Here is a 25,355-nt window from a genome sequence, read left to right as displayed (position 1 = left end):
TGTCATTCAGACTGTAGTGTGTGACTTTGAAATACAAACAAATGTCAGTTACATTCAAGCCATTCAAATGAGTTCACACAATGCACACAATACAACTCACTCTCAATATAGCAGTGGTTAGAGATGTGCTCCTCAGCGACAGTACCGCACTACACACATTTTAAGTAAAGACACACGGAGGCAACAGCAACACTGGGCGCAAGTATGAGTGAAAACACAAAGAAAAGCTCCAACAACCCCGGCCATTCAGCAATTTGACAGGATAAACACAACAATCCTTGCCTCTGCCCACGCTTGTGCTGCCTCACACAAATGCTCCCTCAGTCAGGTCTGAGGGATGAAGGAACAAAGCATACAAATATTGTGGCAACGTTCTGAATGTTCCCTGAAGGTTCCCCCCTAGGTTCTCCCGCGGTTGATATGGAAAGTTTTCCTAACGTTCCCCTGACGTTAGATTTTGGCTGCACATTCGGTTCTCAGAACGTTACTTTGTCACAACCTTCATACAACCGTTAGAGAACGTTCTGTCAAGGTTCCAAACTTCTGGTTCTCTCCTGCCTAACCCTCAGGGAACGTTCTATAAATGTTAGTTTTTGGTTTGGTTGTAACTAACCTTAGGAGAACCTTAGTGAACATTTCCTATAGGTGTGTGTGTGTGAGAGAGTGAAAGGGTGTTTGTCTCTATGTCCTGTGATGAACTGACGACCTGTCCAGGACGTACCCCACCTTTCGCCATATGTCAGCGGGGATTGGTGTCATGTTCTATTGAAGACGACCTGAAACTAGGGCTTGAGACCATTAACTCCTTAGAGAAATGTTTACTGACGTTAGTGATAAGCAGACTTCTTTATGCAACCAATATTGTTGCTTTCTATTTGGCCTAAGGAAGAAACTGGAAGACTACATCCATGTTTATACACGGTCCATGGTGACATTGTTTCTCCACCAAATCACCAAACTGTGAGGAACAAGATGAGGCCAGAATCGTCACTAAATTAGGGAAATAAAACGGGACAAGCGATGCACAATAACATCTGGAAACATTTCCCCTGATGCCCCCCACGGGCACTCTTACAACTAGATGTCAGGAGGTACATATAGAATGCTATCCTTTACGTCTCCATCTATTGAAGCATTATCCTGTCAACCAGCTACAACTTGACTGGAGCACAGGTTTTATTTAATGGCAGCAGGGTGGCTTTACTTTTACTTAACACTGTGAAAGTGCTTAGCCTGCGGGCAAGGCATATTAGGACAACTTATCACTGTGGAGCTTTCAGGGTAATGGCACTGTTGAAAGCACAATGACCAACTCTGAAATAGCACTCTTTCCTTCGATGGGCAATTATCTACCTGAGCTGTTAAAGTTGAATCTTTTTAAAAATACATTTTAATACTGTAAAGAACATAATCACACAAACACAATGAGTTCTTTTAGAGCAGCTATTTAAATCAAAATGGCAGACAGCTTTGGCATGACCATATGGACTGCGTGTGTCTATGTGTGTGTGAGTGAGTGTGTTTCCCAATCAGGTGTTGATTGGTTTATTTGGTGGAGGAGGAGTGATTGCTCTGGTGAGAGTTGACACCAGAACTGTTTTTGGTTGTTTTATTTCTGGACAGGATGAGTGAGTGAGTGAGTGAGTGAGTGAGTTATAGAGCAGAAAACAGTAGCCCGTAGTTGTGGTTGCTGTTGATTTATTTCTCTCTATAGTGAAAGGTAAGGTTTCAAGTGTCAAAGAGAAGCAAATCTTCATTTTGGAAATGAAAATACATTTACTGTCCCAAGGGCGGGGGGAAAAAACAAAAGGATGCTTGCCAGCGCCCTGTATCCTCTCCTGATGCCACTGGTTACTGATCTTCATCTGCCTGGGTTTGTGAAGAGACCGAAGTGGGACGGGCAAGGAGGGGAAAACTCTGGCACCGTCCCGTTCTCCACTTTTAATGAGCGCTGCTGCGATCACGCACGAGTAAAAGTTCAGGTGGAAGAGTCTAAACGTTTCCACACACGTCCGCTGCTCCGCACACTTGATGTCAGGGTTCGGGCGAACAGTGCGCAGGGAATTAAGTTCTATTCACTGAATCCCGGAGGATTATTTGTTACTTCATCAGGTAAGCTCACCTTCATTACCGTATTCGGAGAGAATGGATTTGATCAAGCCACCAAGCAGCTCCACATGTGAAGTAGGGAGTTTGTGTTTGCTGCTGCGTGGCGTTAATTCTCCTTTTAAACGATGCGTAATTGCGCGTGATTGGCGTCCGTGGAGTGTAAGCGCACTCGTTTTTCCGCTCCATGGAACGTTTTAATCACCACTATACCAGGTTTTTAGCGTTTTATTATTGTTATTGCTGTTATACAGGCATTGTTGTGTTTCCCCTTTCTCTCTCATTCCAGCTTGTGAGAGTTTAAATAAAGTATAAATAAGCCGTTTCTCAGATTTTTTTCCCCTTTTTTGGTAAACAAGCCTTTTCTCCCAAGTGATGTTTTCAGCTGAATGAATGTTGCATAAATATCCATACTGTGACATATTTATTCATTTACAACCGTGTGGAAATGACGCAGATTTTGTATCGTGTTCCCTGTGCCTTTATTTTGTAAGTGACTCATTTTGCCACAAGAGCTGAATTCCTCAACCTCTCCTTTAGTTTCATTATTTGTGTCATTTCTTTGTGTTTCCTCTCTGACATTTACAGTATGTAAGGAGTGACAGAGTCTGATTATTTCCACGTGGTCTCTTCTATACAACATGTCCAGCAGCAGACTACAGGCTCTGGCTTGCACTGAAGCTGGTGCCAATGACTGAAGTAATTCAGTCTCTGCTCTGTGCTCCATAGACAAATAGAATCTCAGCAGCAGCAGCAGCAGCAGTGGCCCAAAAGGCAATTGAAATGACCTTGCAGAGACATGTTGGCTTTCCTGTGTCTGATCTCTCCAGTGGTTCTTTACTTGGCTTGTTTCAACACTTGGCACATCTGACATGTGTACAGTGCAGTCCTGACACCCCTGAATGCTGGGATTTAACGCTTCCTGGCACAGGCTGTGAATAAAAATGCATTAGCACGGACATAAAGCTCTGAATCAGTGTGATACTCAAATGAACTCTGTTGCCTAAAGGTCTTTTTCCTCACTGCAGGCAACCCTGGGTAAGAAATGTGGGTGCTGTTGAAATAAAAGAAAGCTTGAGTTCAGTTCAGTGTTTTAACTGAAGGTGAATTTAAGTTCACCACGGTGAGAACCCGACATTTTAGGGGTTCAGTGATTTATTAAAACAGAGCTAATGTCAGTGTATGTGCTTTGTGCACATGCACGACTGCTTTCAGTCGCACCATCACAGGTGTGTGTGGTCTGCCTGTGCTTTGAGAAACCCACTGTGTGCTGACATCCTGTTAGCATTACAGTCACTGCACTCCTGCCAGGTGTGATTTTCCTTTTGTGTTATCAGATTTCTGGAGGATTGAAAAGAAAAAATTAGTCTGTAGATGCTGGAAATGTTCATTTAACCGCAGCAGGTTTCCTTTGTACAACCTAACCGTAGGTGATTGTCAGTAAGTTGCCCTGATCTGAGCTGCGTTTAAACGATGCGACTTGTCTACGCTGCAGGGTTCAGTGGCTGTGAAATTGCCAAACTAATTTTGCCATGTTTTCAAAGTTAAGTGTCAGCATTTGAAACGTTCAACGTTTTGTTTGATTTGTCTCCCCACCCTGCTGAAACCTTTTTTTTGCTGATATCACCACAGAAGGAGAATTGAAGCTGTGCTGTATGCACAATGCCTAATGAGAACTTTAACACGGGTGTACACAAACTCACACAAAGCCTGATTGTGATTTATGGTGGTAGCGTGGTTGAAAGGTCTCACACATTGTGGCCTTCTTCAAAGCTGCTTGAGCATCTGATAAGTTATCTCAGACTAATTCTTCTCCCCCTCTCTCTCTCTGTGTGGCCTCAGGATCTATTATCTACTGTACAGGAAACTCCCCCCCGTTTGTCAAAGGATATTATTTGCCCTGCATTTAGTGGCTCATGTTGAGAGTTCTTAAATGATTATTATTATTATTTCTTTTTTGCACGTTTAATACGAAGATGTCATGCCTCTCGTAAAGAAAAAAAAGCTTATTCTCTAGTACTTGGGGAGCTTGGTATTCACAGCTAGGATTTCCTTGCAGGTGACTGCAGATCAGGTTTGTTATTTGCTTTATCCAGTGAAGCGCACTGACTCACCTCTTCTGCGCTGCAAGTCTCTCCTGTCTCTCCTGTAATGTAGATGTACATATCTGTCCCAGCTTGTTCCCAACCTCATCTCTCTTCCCCCGCAAGGACAAATTGTAGTTGTGAGTGTGCAGCAGTCATCGACCGGCTTGTCAAAGCACAACGCTGTGGAAAAATCATGTCAGCGCTCACGTATGTCAGATAAAAATTTCCAGCCGCATCAGGGGAAAGTCCTATCACTCCCAAACTTCGCTTAGCTGTATCGATTTTCACGTAAATATGATATAATTGTAGTCTGTGTTCATAAAGTTTCTATTTTTACACGAAACCATTTTCTTTTTCAACAAGCACCTCATGCATACCACAATTAAACTACAACAGAACTGGAGAGCACTTGTCTCTTCAGGGATAGATTGAACGTTTTTGGAAAAAGCTCTTTTCTTTTTTTCTTTTTTTTTTGCTGAAAGTTTGGATAAAGAAAAGAGTGACACGGTTACGCCCGGCCTCGGGGATGCCAGAGTGCACGTACACAACACAAATGGAGAGTGAAAATTGTGTGACAACTGTGAACAATTTATGATAATTTACAGTGTAACGCGACAGTGCTCGTGAGAATATATTTACAAAAGACTTCAGGGTGAATCCCAGGCCAAAATAACACAACAAAAATCCCAACCTCCCTCCAACCAGACACTGACAAAAGCCTATCACACAAAACAGAAGGCAAAGACACACACCGATCCCTATACCCCCCTAGCCAGGTAAACAAAAGTGGCGTTTCACCCCCTGCCGTAACCATGACTAAACACACAAATGTAATTTACAGCAACATTGACATTATTTACAATGAGCGCACAGATCATCTCTGCCAGATTCAACTAAGTGTGTCCCGATTTCAAAGACATTGTTGCCTCCACAGTCTATGCCTCCCACCACCAGGCACTCGTCAATCCCAGGTCTCCTGTCACCACATTTGGATCAATCACCAGGATCTGTGGAGAGCAAAGATAGGGAGTACTCACTCCTATCCCAAATCACAATCACAGAACAGCTCATATACATAGAAGATAACGGCTCTCTAAACTGGAATAAAGCATGTTGTTTGTTTGTTACACGCAATCAACTCAACACTCAATGATTTTTATTTTATTTTATTAAATACTTTTTTACAGATTAAACAAACAAGACATAACGTGTTCAGTGTTGAAGTTAAGAGACGATGTCAGGTGGATTATGTCACTAATGGGAAGAGCAACAGGTTTGCTGCGGGGCCTGGATTTCCGCCTTAATTCTTAGTTGAGCTAATATTCCACTGACGTGAGAGTGACATCACTCCGCTTATCTAACTGTCAGCATGAAGGTGAATAGGTGAACTTTGTTTCTCCATAATATTATGTCACACATGTGTCTGTTTCGGTGGTTTCTAAGCTGATGTCCCACTGGCTGTAGCTACATGTAGAAGATATCGATCTTCTCATTTGACTTTCAGCATGAAACTGAATATGTGATCTGCATTTTCCCAAATGCAATCCCATTTTTTTGCAGCAGAAGTTTGATCGGGGTCACAGCCATTGACAATGACCGTATTGCCTTGTCTTTTTGTCGTGTTGTACACGCTTCCCATTCAAGTTTGCATAGATGAACTGATTTGAATTTGGTCAAGAAAAGTCAAAGGTGTCTTTGACCTCACATTTGGGCCATTCCTTCAGAATACATGCACTAAATATGATACAATTCAACACAAATGTGTAACGGGATAAAATGATGACGACATTAAAGTCTAATTCACTGGTTCGTCTTAAAGTAATGGCCTGTTCCTGCGTCAATCTGACAGCAGCCGTGTTCAGTTAGAGGTGAGGACCTTGCTCTAGGGAACCTCCATGGTTGTTTTGCGGTAGGGCTTCTGTCTAACAAGATTTATTCTCTGGAAATTCTTCTCGCAAATATGTTTGTAGTTAAATGACTTCATCGCGCTAACATACCATAGATGTCAGCCGGAGCTGCATCACATATGACCCTGCTTCAGAGGTCCTTGTACGATCACACGCTCCAATTTGATCAGATTGCAGCTGCTGGTGTGTGGCGGCAGTGGCTGACATGACGCTGCCCTCATGGGAGGTACAGCATTCCTTTATTAAAAGGGAGGCCTCAGTCATCACCTCCTTAGGAAGGCGCTTCTTCCCACCACCTTGGTCTCACAAGTAGCTCATCCTCTACTGTAATAAGGTGTGGGGAATAAAATGAATCATGATGAATCTTTTTTGGGACAATTCTGAAAATGTATTTCTCTCTAACTTTATGAACAAAAAGAGCTAAACCACACAAAGTGTCGGAAACTCTTTTTAACAGTGTATCCGTAATCCAGGGTTTTGAAAATAAATCTTTTGAACCATTGTAATTGAAAGGCTCACATTTGCATCACATGTCCTGTTTTGAGAGGCTTCATTTTGCCCAAACATTTTCTTTTGGCACTAGCTCAGTAAACACCATGGGTATTATAGTTAACGAAAACCAACGAAATAACCAAACTGAAATTGAAAAAACATTTTCGTTAACTGAAATTAAAAAAACTACAAGAAAAAAATGATTACTAACTGAAACTGAATTGTGCATTTACAAAACCAACTGAAATTGTAGCGAAAAATGTGTCCTGTAAATTGTCTTGTAAATTGTAAAGTGAGTTGTGTATTATTACTGCTGCAATATACCAAGGGTGCACCTGCGTGAGCACTAAGGGTTAAAATTACATCTTTCGTTGGGTTTTTATGACACAATACTTATTATGATCTTTGAATCTTGCAACTAAAATAAAACTAAGCATTTGCAAAACACTAATAAAAAAACAACAACTAGCAAACCCTCTCTAAAAACTAATTAAGACAAATTTTACAAACAAAAAGTCAAAACTATTATAACCATGGTAAACACAGAGTAGGCAAAGAATTATATTTATTTTATAAATAGCAGGAGCAGCTACATGTAGCAGTAAACTGTTGAGCATGTTATGTATCGCTGTCCCATTTCATCCATTTTGCACATTCACATGGAGGCGTCACGTGTCCCAACTGTGGTCTAACTGGCCCTTTAAGCTGAATTATTCCCCAGAATAACAGAATCCAAGCGAACATTTGACAGCACAATAAATGAACGTCCATAAACTTGACTGCCATTGATGTTTCCTGTGCTGCAGAAAGAGCAAAAGAAGGCCGACAACCACTGTGAGCGTTACAACAGCCGACGGCACGCTTTTTTCATTGTTCTGTGTTTTTTACGACGGCGCGCCTGCAAAAACGCGTCGTGCCTGCAAACATAAAAAGCCATCAGAGAACACTGATGACCTATTATGTTCTTGAAGTGGTGTCCCATTTCATAGCGGTCAATTTCAACCACTGCCACTTGTAACTCAGTTCCAAGTAAAAAAAAAAAAAAATAAAAAAAAAAAATGGGACCGGACCAGATTGACTTGACATGAGTTTAACATTTGAAACTAAATGAGAGACAGAGAAAGAAAATGTGTGTCTACTGTAAACAGACTGTATTTCAAACTGGGATGCGGCTTGATGTGGTTGCTGGGGTCAAACAAAGACACCATCTGACACAGTTTCTCATTCTTTAGTCATTAAATAATGTTTGTGTGCGCTCTGTAATTGAGCCTGACTCTACAGAAGGTAGTGGGATGACTTAGATACACAGTTTTTGTCTTAGAACACAGATGTTAGCTGTTGAGCTTCTGGCAAACACTCTTAGGCCTTTGTAGCCCATCTGGAACAAGCAACACTGAAAGTCGGTTTTTGATCTAACTGTAGGTGTAAAAAACACAACTTACCAAAATGTTTATGTAATATATAATTGGCCACGTTCACCTAGATACGGCATTCTTCTTCTTCTTCTTCTTTGTGCAGGTTTCTGTCCATAGTCTGTGTCTCAATGGCCGAAGCAACTCTGTCTTGTTTGTAGCTGACAAGCTCAGACATAATGACTAATATGATCGTTGTAATGCTTCAGGGAGTAAGCGGGATGCAGGGAATCGGTTTCAGGAGATGATCAATGACATCTTTTTCCTCTGTCTCTTCCTCTAAGGTTGCGAGATTATACTGGAACATCTGGCTGACCTGCTGAACCAGCACGACACTCATCATGATCAGGGCATCAATCACTGCCATTTGCCTCGGTGAGCAACTTGTCATTCTCTCCGCAGGAGAACACTAGTCTTTACTACATCACCTTTGACGGCAGCATGTCACATTTCCAAAAAGACTCCCGTTACCTGCTTCAGTGTGACTTTTCTGCACATTTGCACGAGTAAACACCGGCACGCCGCCTCACAGAGATCTAGTTTGCACAGTAAACAGGTTGTTCATTATCTGCCTTTGCCTGCTATTATGTGAAATTCCCTGTGCGTCACCCGCAGTGCTCCTCCTCTCCTGTGCTTGCCGGGCCAAGCCCAACGGATCAAAGACCAAGAAACCAAAGCAAGGTAGACATCATCAACAAGCAAGCCTGTAATCTCCATCACCCCCAGTATTCAGGTCTCCACTGCATTTGCCTCGCCTAGAAAAACTTTACAAAGCTAAAATTTACACTATACAAAACTTATTTCTGTAAAGAATGGAGACAAAAGGGAATGTTATGATATTATGCAATACCTTGTGTGTTAGCACTGATTTGCATTATTATTTAGACTTCATTAAATACCAGTGAAGATTTCTTTATCAAAAGACTGGACTTATTTTTACAAGCTGCATGTTTTTCTTGATCTGGTTCAAATCCAGCCTTTGACTCTACTGTGCTACTTACCTCTGCCTCTACAGTTGTTCCAGACATAGAGTGTGATGTCAGGGCCGGAAAGATCAACCTCCCTGAGTTCATCGCCAAGTGTCCTGCACAATGCAAAGAGACAAAGCAGCAAGTCTACGGGACAGGCGTGTTCGCCTCCATCTCCAGCATCTGCAACGCTGCCATCCACAGGTACACTGTGACGTGATGATTGGGACCAAAGCCTGTGTGGGACAAGTAAAGGTTATAATCCTTTTTTTTTTTTAATTCCAAAAATATCCACAGCGGCGTCATCACAAACACGGGAGGAAAGGTGATTGTGAGGAAGATGGCCGGGCAGAATATTTATAAAGGCAGCAACTCCAATGGGGTGCGATCACTGTCTCTCCCAAAATGGAGGGAGTCATTTGTTGTTTCAGGTATTGATGATTTTTTTTTGTGTGTGTGTGTGTGCTGTGTCCGTCATCTGAAGACAAACTGAAGACACTAGATCTAAACGCTGTTATATTTAAAAGTCACGCAGTCCGTTCAGCAAATGGCTCTGTTGTGTTTCAGTGGGGAAGCCTAAGAAAGGAGTCATCTATCCTTCTACACTGGACTATGTGCCTTCAAGACCAACCTATGTGAAAACAAGTGAGATGAGTGCTATTTTTATACTCCCAGCATTAATATTTTATGTGAATATAAATTGTCTGAAAAAAAGCTGTGTTTCTACTACATGGTCCCAGCTTGGTTGGTTTTGTTTTACACGCGACACACACACAAACTAGTGATTAGTGACTGACTCACAATCGCGATCAGCAGTGCCGTCGCTAAATACACCAGACTCCGCTGTTAAATGAGGAGATTTTAGACATTTCCATGGTAATCGTTGGAGTAAACCCATGTTTTCAGGATTGTTAAGTCTTTTTAACTGATCTATAGTTCGGCATTGTTCGGTTTGCGACTTGTGTCTCTTCCTGTGACGGCAGTCTGACGACGTCACGTATAAAAAAAGTAAAGTACCAGGTACTATACTATCGCTAATGGAAAAGCAAAATAACCGTGCCGTACCGAGGAGAGTCGAGTCGAGCTAGTGGAAACGCGCCATAAGCTGGTTGACAAACAAGTTGCAAAGCTAGGACTATCTGACCACACCTTGAACACTTCGGAGCAAAATTCTGTCAAAAAGGGAAGGGTCTGTGGATGTCTAGATTGCTTACACAATATTTTTTTTGCATTTATTTAAGACTTACGGCCAATGACATCACCAGGTCGGATTTTCTGCTGACAAAAAGTAATTAGACCGACATCGCTGTGCTTGACTCTGGCATGTTACACTTCGCTAAGGTTGATTGAGGAGTCGTGGCACTGCAGTCTGGTTAAGAATGTGAAGAATGCATTACAACACAGCAGTTAGTAGAGACACTCTTCCTCCTCATGCATCCAACTACTACACGACCGCCTTTGTCTCCCTGCAGGTCAAAGGGAGGCCAAATCCCCTGCGGTGACGACAGCACTGCCCACGACAACTGCACCTGCACCCACCACAACTACAACGCCTGAACCCACCACCACAACTACCACCACACCCGTGCCAACCACCACCACCACCACCACCACCACACCGCCACCCACGACCACCAAAGCCCGAGCTGCTGTGCACAAAGTCAGGGACGCAGGTGATTCAAACAAACACATTTGAATCACACATCCTTTCTTGCATCCATACAAAAACAAACTCTGTTCTTCTTAATGAGTGGATCCATGTTTGATTTGTGGAGGATTGTGTATTTACCTGGATGAAGGATGCTGCTAATGATCCAGTGAAACCGATCCGCACAGGCGATCCACTGCAGCCACGCGTGCTGCCTCGCCGGACTCGAACTAACAATATTAGCGGCTTTTAACTAGTGTGAATCTGTGTGAAAATGAGTGATGAGGACAAATGGTTGTGGCCGGGTAATTACAAGTCACTGCTGCAAATGGAACAAATTACTGCTGGGTTCGGAGTTTGCTCCTTGTCGTGCAGCTGATTGACTGAATTAACACTTGATTACCAGACCTTTCATCAGTCTAGATGAAAACATCATCAGACTATAATCACCGTGAGTCATTTGCCTGTTTTGGAAAGCAGTGCAGCCGCAGAAGTTAGACAATGTGGCAGTATCCTGAGGTATGTGTGTAAAAGAAGTGGGCCGTGTGCCAGACGACCTCCCAACCATTTCTGTCTCCTTCATTTTCTGTAACATGATCTCTCTTTCTTCATATTGGCGCCCAATCTGTCTTTCTTCTATCTAGGCAGCAGTCACCCATACCTTGCCTCTGTGGCAGCCGCGAGCTCAAGTAAGTAAAGCCAAGCGAACAGGGTCAACACTGTGTTGATTTTTTTTGTGTTGGTGGCATGAAGGTGCTGGTGTGTTGCTTAACATCAGGAATATGTGTTGACGTTAAGCAGGGGGGGTTTTTTGCTTCACATCAGGCTTACATCGGGTTAATGTATGCATTCTGTATTAAAAATGACAGTTGCTTCTGTTTTCAAAGCGAGTTTGTTATCATCAGCAGCACAACTTTGTGTGTGTTCAGTTCAGTAAGACCATAATCTGGTCTAAAGGTATTTAGTCAAATGAGAAATATGTTGAATTTGGTATCTTCAAAGCTAATATACATGTAAATAGAGACGTTTGTCTTAATTTGCACATATTGTGTTATTGGTATAGGGAAGACACAAACTGTGCAAGGAAAGAGTCCCAGCCAAGGTATGTCAATACTCTCACTGACTCTGCTGCAATTGCACAGAATCTTACAATTCAAGTTGAACTTAACGATGGCATTTCTTCAAAGTACTCAGAGGAGGTGCCTATCCGAGTAGATTTCCACAGCGTACCAGTGCAGGTAAAGCAAACTTAAATCTTTCTTGATGTGTCTTCCCCCCCCCCCCCCGTTGTACCTTTTAATCCCCTCATATTGTCGTCACATCCGCTCCGTCGTCTTCTCTTTTTGACTCCTTCTGTGTGACACACGTACACACTGCATGGCATCTCCGTACAATCACAGCTGCTTTACACACTAACACGGAGAAGCCATCGCTGCTGAGACCCAGGCTTAGAGTCTCTTTGTGTGAGTCACTATTTAGTGAGATTCAGTGTGGACTGAATGTGAGGATCCGCCGTTTAACGCCGTCCTGTGAAATATAAAAAATCATCCAGATCAATTCATAGATACCTCCAATTAAAAGGTATCCATAGACTGAAAACATTGGACTCAGTAGCCTTCATGGGTGCACATATGCAAATGATCATTTCAAGAGATAAGGTCACATGGTAGAGCACCTGTGAAGAAACCAAATATGAAAAAGCGAAAAGTAAATGTAATAGTGATAAATAAGGGGAAAAAAATGCAATATTAAAAGGTAGTTAGGAAATGTGTAACAACAATATAATAATAATACAAAACAATTGCTTAAGAACAAATGAGCAGAGAGAAAATTAATGAATGATTCTTAAATCATCCATAGTAGGATCTTTTTTTAAAGGAGGTGCATTATTTTAACGGTTTTCTTTGTATAATATGTCCAACAATACTATAATTGTCTTGGTAATAGAATAGAGCAATAAAAAGTACTTTAAAAAGACACATTGTCACTACACTTAAGTACAGATTAGAATGAAAGGTTATGTATGCCATTACAAAAACAACAGTGACGAACAGTGATGACAAACGATGGACAAAACTTCACATTGATAGAACCATGACATTTTGTCCACCATTTGTCACCGCAATGTTATGTCGTGATATCTCATGGTGACGTCGTTTCCAAAATTCTGGTCCCAGGTCTGCGGAGACCAGAGCCGGGGTCTGCAAACAGAAGGCAGCTATCCTCTCCAGCTGGTCCAGGTCAGCCTCCTCACACACACACACACAGGGTAACAGACACATGAGGTGGGACTGACAGAGAATGTGGGTCAAGGGCAGAAGGGGGGCCACATTGTCTTTGTTGGGACAAGAATCCAGGAGACGTAGCCCGCTGTAAGTCTGACCTCCGTGTCCACACCCATAAGCCCCTGTGATCTTCACCCCAGGGGTCACCACTAATCCACTCCATTGCACATCTCAGCTAACATTCCTATCATGATGGCCTCTGTTTCTCTGTCATCACACACATCCTCTTATTCTCTTTTTTTTGTTTTCATTTTCTGAGATGAAAAGAGGCAAATAAAGCTGAGTTAAGGCCTGTGAATATTCCCAGCATATATCTCTCTGTTTTTGATATCATGCTGTGGAGGAATTGCCTTCAGCTTTGCTCAAAGCAAAACAGCTGCGCTTCGGGATGGAGCCCAAGAACCGAAGTTCTCACTTGTACCCCCTTCTCCCACCTTTTTTTTCCCCTCCTCTATTCCTGTCTGCCTGTTTCTCATTGCTACACAACAGCTTTTAACAGGGTTCAACCAGGCCCACCCGAGCGGACTGCGACCATGAGGGAGTCAAACCCCAGTAAGTATCTCCAGATCCCGAGTGAGAGCGCTACACAGTCACAGACGCGGAGATGTATACACGTCTGATCAAACAGAGGAACAGCAATCGGCAATAACGGCCTGGTTGAAGATGTGGTGTGGGTTTTTTTTTTTTTTTTGAAGATGCACTAATGTTTGTCTTCTGCGGGATGCTATAGTTCAAAGCATACCCAGTCCTCTATAAACAGCAGGCAGAAATGCAAGCAGACTTTCACTGTACCCAAAAAAAAAAAAGAAAAGAAAAGGAGAGTATGTTCGTACACCTCAAAGATGAGTGATGGGTGTGCTATTATTGTACTGAGTTCATCCCTATCTCCGGTCAGCAAAGGGCTCTCAACTTTCTTTTTTAGATAAGACCTGCATGATGAGAAATGCCCTCTGTCACTGCACTAATAACATCTTATTACAGATGCCATCTGGTCTGGCCTCTTAGCCTCTCTTGTAAAAGCTTGCAGAAAAAGGAGACTGAGATGAAAGCAGCAGGACCAAGCTGCTCTGTGTTGATCCCAGAGAGATGCATCAGTCAGTCCAAAGCCCTGCAGGATCTGGGTCCGCTCTCTAGACTGTCAAGAATAGAAAGCTCTCACCATTGAAACCAGGCGAGGTTTGGCTCACTGAGGAATGCGCTTGTGTTTTTGCTTCTGTGGAATTCTCAACCATGGATCCCTAAAAATAAGACACTTCTATATCCGTTTAAGTGACGGTTGATTGTATGATATGATTCCTACAGTGCGGCGGGAGCAGTCCAGTGCATCATTCATCTGCCGTGCGTGTTGCTGTAGAGACACGTTTTATAGAAATCTCTGACCAGTGCGGGGAGCAGCTATGCAGACGTGCAGCCTGTGGATCATGTTGCGATACTTTATTGATCCCCTCAGAGAAATTCTCTATGCTTGTGGTCAGAGGTCAGAGTCTGGAATCAGCTACTCGGCAGCATCCCAGGAGCCGACAGTGCTTGTGTCTCTCTCAAGGACACTCCAGCAGGGGTGGATGCTTTGGAGATGTTAGCGCTCCACACTCTGATTTACGGGCTGAAAGGTTTTCTCCTCTGTCGCTTTGCCACTTGGCTGTTCCAAACAGATGTTCAGTGTTACTGCTCAGCCGTCTGGAAATGTTACGATCCAGTTTAGCTTTACATTTTCTCGCGAGGCACGCTTACTTGACAACTGTAAACAAACCATGAACAGTCTCTGTAAAAGCTGTCAAGATTATATTTGATGGGTTTGTATAGATGAACCAGGCCCAGTAGCAGAAATGAGCATGTTACCATTTCTGCGGTGGCGTCGCATCTCCCCGCAGTTTAAATGCAAGGTATTGTTTTCTACTTGCACTAATGTTTAGTGCGATTTAGCGTTACATTTTAAAATCATCTGTTTTAACAGTATTGATCAAATTCTTTGTAAAAAAAAAGAGCATATTGACTAGACACCTACAGGCAAATTGTAGCCACAACTACAACCAGAAGTGAGGCTCATATCCCCAGTCTGACCTTTGGGGCCTGCACTCATCACTTAAGTGGCAATCTAACTTTTAAAGCACCCTTTTTCATGAGAAAAATCCAACACTGCTGTCTGCTCTACAGTGCTGGGACTTTGACAAGCAGCAGATTACACTAATCTCTGTATCCCACTGTCTACACTGTCCCTGGTCTGACACCGACTTTAGAATAATACTCACATGCTTCACTGGGTGGCCGGCGACACTGTACCAGCTCATCCCAGTCAACAAAGGCCCCCGTGCACTGGCTGCTATTGGACGAGAACCTCAGAGTCCAGGCTGTGTGATTGTGTGAGCTATACCACAGGGAGAGGTTAACTGAAGTGTGTTATCATGACTCTGTCACTTTGGATGGAAACAATGCACTGTTATCATTTTTTCTCAGCTGGAGGACACAGGAGATACGATTGGGTCACCAAAATAGATTCACTGGGTTTATCAAACAGATCTCTCTAGGCATAAAGTTGGGAAACCCGCGCTGATGTTTTTGCCACGTCAAGGTAAAACTTTAGAATATATGCCAACAAGTTGTGTTGCCAGGAGCAGCAGATGGAAAACACAAAAATGAGAACCACATTTGCATTTTTTGGAGAGTTGGCCTTCCTTTGTCTTTCTGCAATGCACACAGAAAGCGAAAGGGTGCAGTGTCTGATTCAAGGTCTGAACATCTTGTGCGTACCCCGCTAATGATGTGGCAGGTTCCGCTGGGGGCCACAAGTATGATTCTCCTTGATGCTTGTGCTAAACACAGCTTTCTAATCTTCCCCTGCACAGCTCTTTCCAGAAGGGACTGGGCGCACGCCTCCTTCCCTCGTCCCGATTGGTTCACTGGAGCTCGAAGACCATCAGGTATCAAGGAAATGCTCATCGCTCTTTTGCAAATCATAAACATTGAGTTTTGATTCCTATTTAAACACGCTACAGTAAATGCGGTTCGGCTGCATGTTTGTAATATATTACTCCAATACCAACATTGGGGCCTTCAGAATACAGTAACGTTATCTAATTCTCACACGGACAATTTGGTGGGAGATTGATTTGCATGTGATGATCAGTAACAAGGAAGTAGAGAGGAGCTACACTAAACGCTTGGACGTAAGCGTCGTAGTTGCTGATGCTTCCACCTTCTCTGCTGTACATTCAGACGTTAGTCATGCGGGTCCAGACGCAGGATACACGTGGAGCGAGACAGACACACCTGAGATAAGCGGTAAGTCCACACCTCTCTGCCCCCGTTCCACTGAGGAAGGTCACTACACTGTCAGTTTGCACGTGCACGTCTGAGTGACTGGTGCAGTGCGGTGTCTGCTAAGAAAACGTGTTGTGTTGTGTTGTTTCAAGTTTGCTTCATGGTAAAGTGCACGCAGTGTCTCTCAGGACGTTGTGTTTACATGCCATCTAGGCAGCATGCGAGAGAGAGAGAGAGAGAGAGTGTGAGGTGATTGAACTGCATAAAGCCGTTGTTTTCACTGGTATGGGATTGGTTGGGGAGGTCATGTAACCAATCACAACCATGGAAATGTGTGCTTTTCTTCTCTCAGAAGTTCATTGTAGCAACTAACAGGTTTCAAAACATCCTCCTCTAGCTCGGGATCACAGGCCTGATATGTCTGAGTATGAGCGCTGGTATTATAACTTTGGACCGCACCGTAAGTGTTCTTCTTTTTCTGTTTACTGGGAACTAACAAGTCTTGGGGGTCATATGGATTATATTCTGTTGTACAACCTATTCACTTATTGTTCATATTTGACATGTTTCGTAATGTTTTATTTAGCATTTACATTGTCTTATACATGCGTCGTGTCTGTTATATGGAGAATATACTAACACATTATGACAGGAAAAAAGGGAATTTATCTATACGATAGTGATAGATAGTTATATAATAGTATAGTATAGTATAATAGTATGGTGAATCTCAGTCCTTGCAGAGAGTTAAATGAGGATATTGATACCTCTATCTTGTTTCTGGTTTTTGTAAAAAAAAAAAAAAAATATATAATGAGATGAACCTTTATGAGGAAGTTGAGCACGATGTCGACACAGGTTTTGTGATGAATGCAGCATGTTAGCAGAGCACCTGTGGCTTAAGTTCATTCCTCTGTGACTACACAGGATGCCTCCTGGCCCTGCACTGAGTGCAACACTTTTTTTGGCAGCTCAGGTTAAATCCCCTATACGTCACAGCAAGCAAGGAGGTTTAAAAAATGCTTCTGGTCAGGGCTACGTGTGTGAAATTCCTGCTATGATGTAACCTGTGTGGACCGGTGCTGGAAGGTGGATTTAGTGACCTTTGGACTAAGCCACGGTACCTTCTTTTCTCCTGCTCCCAGTCTTGATGCTAAGCCAGGCTGAGCACGTCCTAGTCTAAGCCCCTTATTATAATCTGTTTTGTCATAAAGCTGCAGTATGTAACTTTTAATATAAATAAATGGCCGCTACATTCAAACCACTGCCAAGTGAGATCACACCGTGCTAATAATCAGCTCCACCTGACTCTCTGTTTCTCTTTGTATAGCAGTGTTTTGTTGTCGTGTCACACGGGGACATTCCCGTGCTGCACACAGTGACACATTTTACCCGCAAACATTAACAGAAGTTAATTCAACTGCTACAAAAAAAACATGGACATTCAGTAGAGCTGCACAGTCATATTTTAATTATGATTTTAGCTTCTCAAATCAATAGAACACAAATCAAAGCTAGTGCTCCACAAACCACGTGCCTGCACGCTCAATCAGAACTGCTGCTGTTCTCGCACCGTGCAGCTCCAAGTTTCCTGGCTGCAGTCTAGACAGGTATTAAAAGACTGATATTAAAACTTACCAAAGTATCATAGAAACAAAAATCTAATGTCTTGCGCAGAAGAAAGCAAGGCTTCTTCCTCTTCTCTCTCTTTGTGTGGGAGTGTATGTGTGTGTGCTGAGGGTAGGGAGGGCGAGCGGAGACAAAAGTGACGTCCACGGGGCGAATTAGAAGTTCCTCACTGGGACTTTAATATACAAAGAGAAGGGTATCATTATTCTCATCTAACTCTCAAAAGCTGGGAAGCAAATAAGTCAGTTTTCTAAAGCTACTCATCATACAAACCTCTACAACACCCATGCAAGGATTACAGGTCATGGAGTTTGGTGACACAGTTGAGCCTCCAAATCCAACTAGAAAGGACATGGTTTGCAAAAGCGAGTGTGTTTGCATATGTTTCAAATGTTGTGTTTCACAGCCTGTCATCACCGCCTCACCATGTCTTTACTTTCAGCTCCACGAGCCCCTGATTCAGAGACCATCCGAAAGATGCCAGTGGACACAACCCAAACTCGAGGTCAGTCTTGTATAAAGTACCTAAAAGCTTCAGGACAAGTATCCTACCAGAAAATGACTTTGGTAGAAGTTGAAGTCACTTTTTTTTTTATAATATTACTGAAGTCAAATCCTGAAAGTATATGAAATTTACTGTACTTGTGCATCAAAAGTAATGTTCTGATATAAAATGTACTTAAGTTTTAGAAGTAAAAGTATCAACTGGAAGGTTGTGGGTTAAATTCCTGGCTCTGCTAGTCTATATGTGTGAATGGCAAAACTAGTGTGAAGCAGCTATATAAATACAGACCATTATCAACTCTTCTTCTTCTGATTTTATTTGGTAGTAACGAGTAATTAAGACAGTTTAGAGGAAATTTAGTGCAGTAAAAGTACACAATTTATTCGCGAACTGCAGTGGAACAAAAGTAAAAGTTGCTAGAAAAATAAATAAAGTACAGATATGTGAATTTTGTACTAACAAAGTATTTGAACTTTCTTACATAACAACACTGCTCGAGGTAAACAGTGGACACATTATTTAGCATCTATTAAAAATAAAAAAACTGATGGCCACTGCCTTTGTTTTATAAATATGAGTAGGTGTTGAGTTATTGTGTAGCTGTGTTGTCAGTAAGTGTTGCTACTAAATCTGCTAATGCTCTGCTTGTACGATACTATCTGTGCAGTGGAGCCAGTGGATGCCTGGAAACCAGAAGCAAACATTTATGAATCAGGTAAGATAGCTTGTGCAGCAACATGCTCCTTCTTTTCTGGCTTCTGTCTGACTCACAAACCAAAGCAAGGCTCTCCAAGGAAAAGAATCCGGGTTTCTGTCCAGCCTGTAATTGAGGGGATTTGGAGTCAAAGTCAAATGGTTGCTTGAGGATAAAATCAGTTCCTTGTCGGTACGATTTTCACCACAACAAATGCTTGCTCACAAATACGGGATCCTTGCAAAGTGGGCAGCTGCAGATGTGCTGTGTCCAACGGAAATTCTAACTGGCAAATATTTAGGAATTGTATGGCGGCTGTGGATGAGACAATTGAATTATTATTTAAGTATTTCCATCAGCACGTGTCAATGATTATTAAAGGAAACAAAATTTCCTCTGAGTTTTCTTCTCCTCGGCATGAAACAGTAAATCTGAGCTGAATTCTCCATGTGTTTTTGTTTATTATTTTTCAGGCTTTGGCGTGAGGGAGCAAGAGCCTCCACCTCGAGCATCTGAGCCTTCGCCACAGGGAGACCCAAGTATGTAGAATTCAGTTCCTGGTAACACGTTACATAATAAACACAGGATAAGGTGAATGGTTGACTGGTAGAAGAAGCTTGAAGGTTGAAATATTGGGACGCATCATCAGCAGTGCTCCTCGAGATCTTAGGGTGTTTCGGCACTGAGTCCTGAGCCTGCATCCCATGCCCAATTATTCTTGTGGCGTACATCTCATGAAACTATGCATGGCAGGGGCGTCCTGTTCCCTGAGTCCAGCCTAAGCTGACCGCATACCTCCTGCCTTGCTACTTGGGGGCCCAGCAGGGGTCGTTCCTTGTCATCCGGAGCCACTGGCTGCTTCTCTTTCTGCTGCCTCCGATCCAGTTTTGATGGCCGACTCCCAGGCCACTCAGCAGTTTGGTGGTAGATGTTGCCACAAACCCTCTGCATCCAACCTCCACTGGGCAGACTTCCGTGTTCCAGGATCTCTGGAGGAAACACCAGTTTTTGGCCAATATCCACCAGCAGTTTCCAGTCTTTTTGGAGCTGCTCCTGGTTGCTTTAGCAGGATAATTATGGCAACACCATCTTAATTCTAATGTAACTACAGATGGTAATAATAAGATAATATTACACTAATACCATGTTATTTTCTTGTTTCCAGAGTAATATCCCACTAATAGCTTGTGCTAATGAGAACTACTATAGGCTACCATCAGTTTAATACCTTCAAATGAGATATTAAACATGATGTCCTTGTTGTTGGACTGTGGGAGGAAACCAGAGAACCTGCCATTGTCAAAAATGTGCAAACATATAATTCTCGTGCTGGTTAGAGGACACAAAATAAACAAGCCTACTGGTAAAACATTGCTCTAAACTGCAGTTGGTAACCTTAATGTCTGCATCTAGATATTATTATAATGTTGCGGCACGTGCTGTTTCTGCAGATTGTAAAGTGGACCTGGTCTTCCTGATGGACGGCAGCTGGAGCATTGGGAAGCGGCGTTTTAAGATCCAGAAGGACTTCCTGTCTGATGTGGCTCAGACCATCAACGTGGGTGTAAATGGACCCATGATGGGCATCATCCAATACGGGTACTCGCACTCGTCCCACTGCGTTATTATGCACCTTTTATATTTAGCTGGGAAAACACAATGCTACTGCTTTATGTCTTGTATGAAGGGACGACCCCATGACCGAGATCAGTCTGAAGACGTACTCCAGCTCCAGAGAGGTGAAGTCAGCCATAGGCAAGATTGTGCAGAAGGGAGGACTTTCAAATGTGGGTGAGTGACCCACGCTGCGCTGCCAGCTACAGTAAACGTGTGAAAGCGAAAGGGGTGCAATTGTCGCATTGGTTTACTACACAGGCACATTTCCACATGCAAGGATAGAATTAAGTCTAAATCTGCGTAGAGACAGTGCTACCTAAATTACAGTTCTGCCTCTGTGAGCCTTGGTTTTTCTCCGCTCTGACCAAAATGCTTTTGGCTTCACCAGCTCATGGGGGTCAGTTTTCAGAGGGTAACAACTGTTATTCTGCCTCGGCTGGTGCGTCAGTACGCACCGCCACATGCGCCTTTATGACTTGCTAAACGTTGCATGCTGATACAAATAGGTGTTATTTGTGTTTGAGGCACACTGTTGTAATCCTACAACAGTGCCAGTGGGTTTTTTTTTTTGTTTCTATAAACCCCAACACATCCTTTTACTGTTCTGCCATTGTTTATACAAACGATTCATGATAATATAAAGCAATGCACTTAGGTACTATATACGCAGGGTTTTTAGTGGTCAAAAGTGTGGGCCATGGACCCCTGGTGGGCCTTTTTGGACCATAGACCATTGGAGGACGCCAATGCAGAAATGAAATATATTGAATAGCCAGCAGGGGGCGACTCTGCTGGTTGCAAAAAGAAGTCCACACTTCTCACTTGATATATAACATCAGTAAATGTTTTCCTGAGGAGTTCAGGCAGACCAAATCGTAAAACGCACGGCTTCGAAACGGTAGCTCAGTGTCTTCTGGTTGTCGTCATGTCCGGTTTCCACTTGTTTTGAACAGTTAATGCAGCCGTTTACCGGTAACACATGTTTGATAAACGAATCACAACATCTTTTTTATTCCCCTTCTCCATCTCGTAAAATGCCTGGAAAAGAGTTTTGCTAATTTATTTGGCGACCACAAATCGGTCTCATGACATAGGGCATGTCAATCATCAATTATCAAGGATTTTTATTTGTCAGGTGCACAGAGAAACTGAGTAAAACCGTCATGCAGTGAAATGAGAAGCCTGCTCTGTCCTGAATGTTGCAAACACAAGAGAATAAAATTATATAGAATAAAAATGAAATCTTGTTTATAATAATATAAAGTCCTGTACATTCAAGTTGCAATGTTTTTGTAAGAATATTTACAATTTGCATGAAGAGACACGATTGATGATGTGAGTAAAGTGGCAATTATTGCATCTATCAAAATATGTGCGTTAATGTTTGTTTAAGATTCTGACTATAAACGTCTCTTAGGTTTTTATTATAAACATTATACAGCAGAGGCGTCTGTCTGACCTGGTAATCCCATTCATTTTGATCAATACTGAGATTATGATTTACTCTCTGAAGCTCTGTAAAAAGCAGTATTTTTAAGGCAACGCACAAAGCTCCTGAAAAGGTTATAACATGTACTTCTGAAATGATATATTCTTTTGATATTTCAATGTGTGCATTTCAACTACTGACCCATTTCCTGCAGTTTAACCATCTTTCTGCTGCCCTCTGGTGTCCTGACAGGGAAGGCCCTCTCCTACATCGATAAGCACTACTTCAGCGATGCCAATGGAAACCGAGGAGGAGCTCCTAACGTGGCTGTGGTGCTGGTGGACGGCTGGCCCACGGACAAGGTGGAGGAGGCGTCTCGACTCGCCCGTGAGTCTGGCATCAACATATTCTTCGTCACCATTGAGGGCCCTGATGAGAGTGAGAGACAAAACCTGGTTGAGGCAAACTTTGTAGACAAGGTGGGGCATATCAGCACACAGGTGAGTCAGCGCTTCGCTGAAACATACCAGTTTGTAACACAGCGTTACCTCCGTCCTACAGGCCGTGTGTCGGACCAACGGCTACTACTCCCTGCCCGTGACCAGCTGGTTTGCCCTGAGGAAGACCGTGCAGCCCCTGGTGAAGCGAGTCTGCGACACAGACCGCCTGATGTGCAGCAAAACCTGCCTCAACGCCAATGACATCGCCTTCGTCATTGATGGATCCAGCAGCGTGGGAACGGGCAACTTCCGCACGGTGCTGCAGTTTGTCGCCAACGTCACGCGGGAGTTTGAGATCTCCGACACGGACACGCGAGTCGGCGCCGTGCAGTACACCTACGAGCAAAGGCTGGAGTTCGCCTTCGGACAGTACAACAACAAGGCAGAGTTGCTGAATGCCATCAAACGCATCAACTACTGGAGTGGCGGGACCAGCACTGGTGCCGCCATCACCTACGCCGCAGAGCAGCTCTTCAGCAAATCCAAACCCAACAAGCGCAAGGTCATGATTGTCATCACGGACGGTCGCTCCTACGATGACGTCAGGGCTCCTGCACTGGCCGTGCATCGCCAAGGTGAGAGTTCAGCTACAAAAGAATCTGGAAAAATGCAGAGAAATGGTCAAGTCAAGCAGTTTTTTTTTGCAATGTCCTTGCATTTAGAAGTAATTTCACCATTATGCTTGTCATTTGCTGCAGTCATCCTGCTCCATCCTCTATATCTTATCTTAAAAACAAAAACAGAATGAAAAAAAACAACAACAAAGAATACCAAAGAGTGTTCTATGGTCTATGGATTTTTCTAGCCATAGAATATGTACTTTACACAAGCGCCTACACGGTGGCCATGTTTCTACAGCACCATGAACGGACAGACAAGCCAGAGTGTGCGCTTGTAGTGGAAGCTACAGTGTTTTCAGTGTTTCAAACCTGAGAAACCACAGACGAGAGGATCCAGTCGAGACGCAGGACCGCACAGAGATCCCAGGGACGTGGGGTCTCGCAGAAATGTGCGCGATTTCACGCGACTTCAGAACACAAACCGGCATGGAGGTGGACTGTCGGTAGCTGAGAGGACGGAATCAACTTGGCTTATACGGTTCCAAACACACGTGGTTCCAAACATGCGATTCCCGGTCAACTCGCTCTCGTTGGTTCTTGCGGGGTTCAGTCGTACTATAAATATCAAACATGTTTAATACTTACGGGAAGACTCTGATGCGTCTGATGATGATAAAATTGTGTCTGATAATCCCTCACACAAATTAGACTAAAATTGGAAGACACTGGACCTTTAAACAGCCTGATGTGTGTGTGTGTGTCAGTCCATGGTGAGGCCTGTGTATTTATCTGTATTTAACCCGCTGTCCCTCCCTGTGATTGTGATGCAGGTGTGATCGCGTACTCCATCGGCATCGCCTGGGCAGCCCAGGACGAGCTGGACTACATCGCCACAGACCCCGACAAGGAGCACTCCTTCTTTGTGGATGAGTTTGACAGCCTCTACAAGTTTGTGCCCAAGATCATCCACAACATCTGCCAGGAGTACAATTCACAGCCCAGGAACTGAGGACGCACGGACGGTGGAGGGGAGGTGTAAAGAGGGACGTCCTCACCGTGGGGCCGTCTTAACAGGACGCTGTTTGTAAATTTACTCACGCTGTTGCCCAGATGGTGGTAATGGATTGGCTGCAGCTCCTCGTATTTAAACAGGGGAGAGGTTTTGAATTCAGGTGCGAAACAAATCTCAAAGTGAATCAGCATTTGGTCCCAAATATACCTGGGGAGCTAATTGTAAAGGTTTTGCACACGTATTGGCCTCTCGTGTGGTGCCAGTTGCTCTTTGTTGCCGCCTTTAAAAAGAACAGTATTCCTAAATGTTTAAAAAAAAAAAAAAAATTTCAGTTGTGCATTTTTTTCCCCCAAATGATTCAAAGATCAATTGTATCATAGAACAAACATCTTTTTTTTTTTACTTTATCATGTAAACCTTCAACCTCTGACCCTCTGGAGAAGAGCTGCAGAAAATTTGACATTAATCGTCAATTTTTCAGTTTACCCAACTACTCATTTGACTGACTGATTGATTTTGTGACATGCTGGAGGAGCAGAAGGGAGTTCTCGACTAAAAGCACAAATGCGCAATTAATCTTAAATAATAGGGCCCTTAACGACAACTGCATAAAGGCTGTCTTATGAAGACTGACTAACAAACTGAAAGCTGTCTTATCGGGACATGGTGCTTGCAGAGAACTGTAGATGCAAAGCATGCCTAGCACTTCCTTTATAAACTTAATATGGTGCTTTTTATACAATTCTCTGTATAGAGGATAAACTTTTTGCTGTTTTTTTTTTTTAGAAATGATGCATTTTTGATCTTCCTAATAGGAGAGATTTGTTGTTAGTCAGGACATTGTTATAGTTCCTCTGTACGACAAAGGTGTTCAAATACAAAGTAGGAAGAAGGTGAAAATGAGACTCTTTTGCAACCAACAAGTGAATGTGATGTAATTAGTCAGCAACGTGGAAGAAGGAAGTAGAAATGTGTAAGACGTGGAGGAGAAAGAGAAGTATATGTTCGTGCAGAGCGATGGCAGATGTTCATTTAGCCTGGAGTAAAAATCAATGCTTTCTGTTTTGTTTTTAAGAGTATTTATGATTTCCTCCATTAAGACCTGTTTTGTACATATGCATATTAAAAGCCTTTTGCTAATAATGTTCAGATAATGTTTTGTTTTTTTTTATTTTTGGAGTTTTTAATAAAAATAAAAGTGAAATTAAAGTGGCTGCTCACCTGTTTTGCTTTCATTGATCTAAGT

The 25,355-nt window shown here is 43.0% G+C and overlaps 1 protein-coding gene across 3 annotated transcripts; it reads left to right on the top strand.

Annotated features, from left to right (window-relative positions):
• The first annotated feature begins 1,685 nt into the window (after positions 1-1,685).
• vit (vitrin) lies at positions 1,686-25,318 on the top strand. 3 transcript variants are annotated; one of them, XM_058651789.1, is made up of 23 exons: positions 1,686-2,112; positions 8,289-8,379; positions 8,620-8,685; positions 9,020-9,176; positions 9,270-9,403; positions 9,540-9,617; positions 10,445-10,645; positions 11,265-11,309; positions 11,684-11,722; positions 11,808-11,858; positions 12,798-12,860; positions 13,395-13,457; positions 15,749-15,823; positions 16,119-16,184; positions 16,561-16,623; positions 18,235-18,297; positions 18,965-19,012; positions 19,465-19,530; positions 20,443-20,590; positions 20,679-20,782; positions 22,290-22,516; positions 22,599-23,112; positions 23,928-25,318. In XM_058651789.1, the coding sequence occupies exons 2-23, from the start codon at positions 8,346-8,348 to the stop codon at positions 24,104-24,106; spliced, it is 2,484 nt and encodes an 827-aa protein (XP_058507772.1). In that variant the 5' UTR covers positions 1,686-2,112; positions 8,289-8,345; the 3' UTR covers positions 24,107-25,318. The 3 variants fall into 3 exon arrangements, with proteins under 3 accessions (XP_058507772.1, XP_058507773.1, XP_058507774.1); XM_058651790.1 differs by lacking the exon at positions 16,561-16,623; XM_058651791.1 differs by lacking the exons at positions 11,265-11,309; positions 11,684-11,722; positions 11,808-11,858.
• The last annotated feature ends 37 nt before the right edge of the window (positions 25,319-25,355 follow it).

Source organism: Solea solea, chromosome 15, assembly GCF_958295425.1.
Source record: "Solea solea chromosome 15, fSolSol10.1, whole genome shotgun sequence".
NCBI classification, from domain to species: Eukaryota; Metazoa; Chordata; class Actinopteri; order Pleuronectiformes; family Soleidae; genus Solea; species Solea solea.
This window is presented reverse-complemented; position numbering and strand designations above follow the sequence as displayed.

Bases quoted from the DNA above. Each gene is read 5' to 3' on its own strand.
- vit (XM_058651789.1), top strand. From the start codon at position 8,346: ATGATCAGGGCATCAATCACTGCCATTTGCCTCG. The intron at 11,723-11,807 runs GTATGTCAATAC...ATTTCTTCAAAG, and splicing joins AGGAAAGAGTCCCAGCCAAG to TACTCAGAGGAGGTGCCTAT. The intron at 16,624-18,234 runs GTAAGTGTTCTT...CTTTACTTTCAG, and splicing joins TTATAACTTTGGACCGCACC to CTCCACGAGCCCCTGATTCA.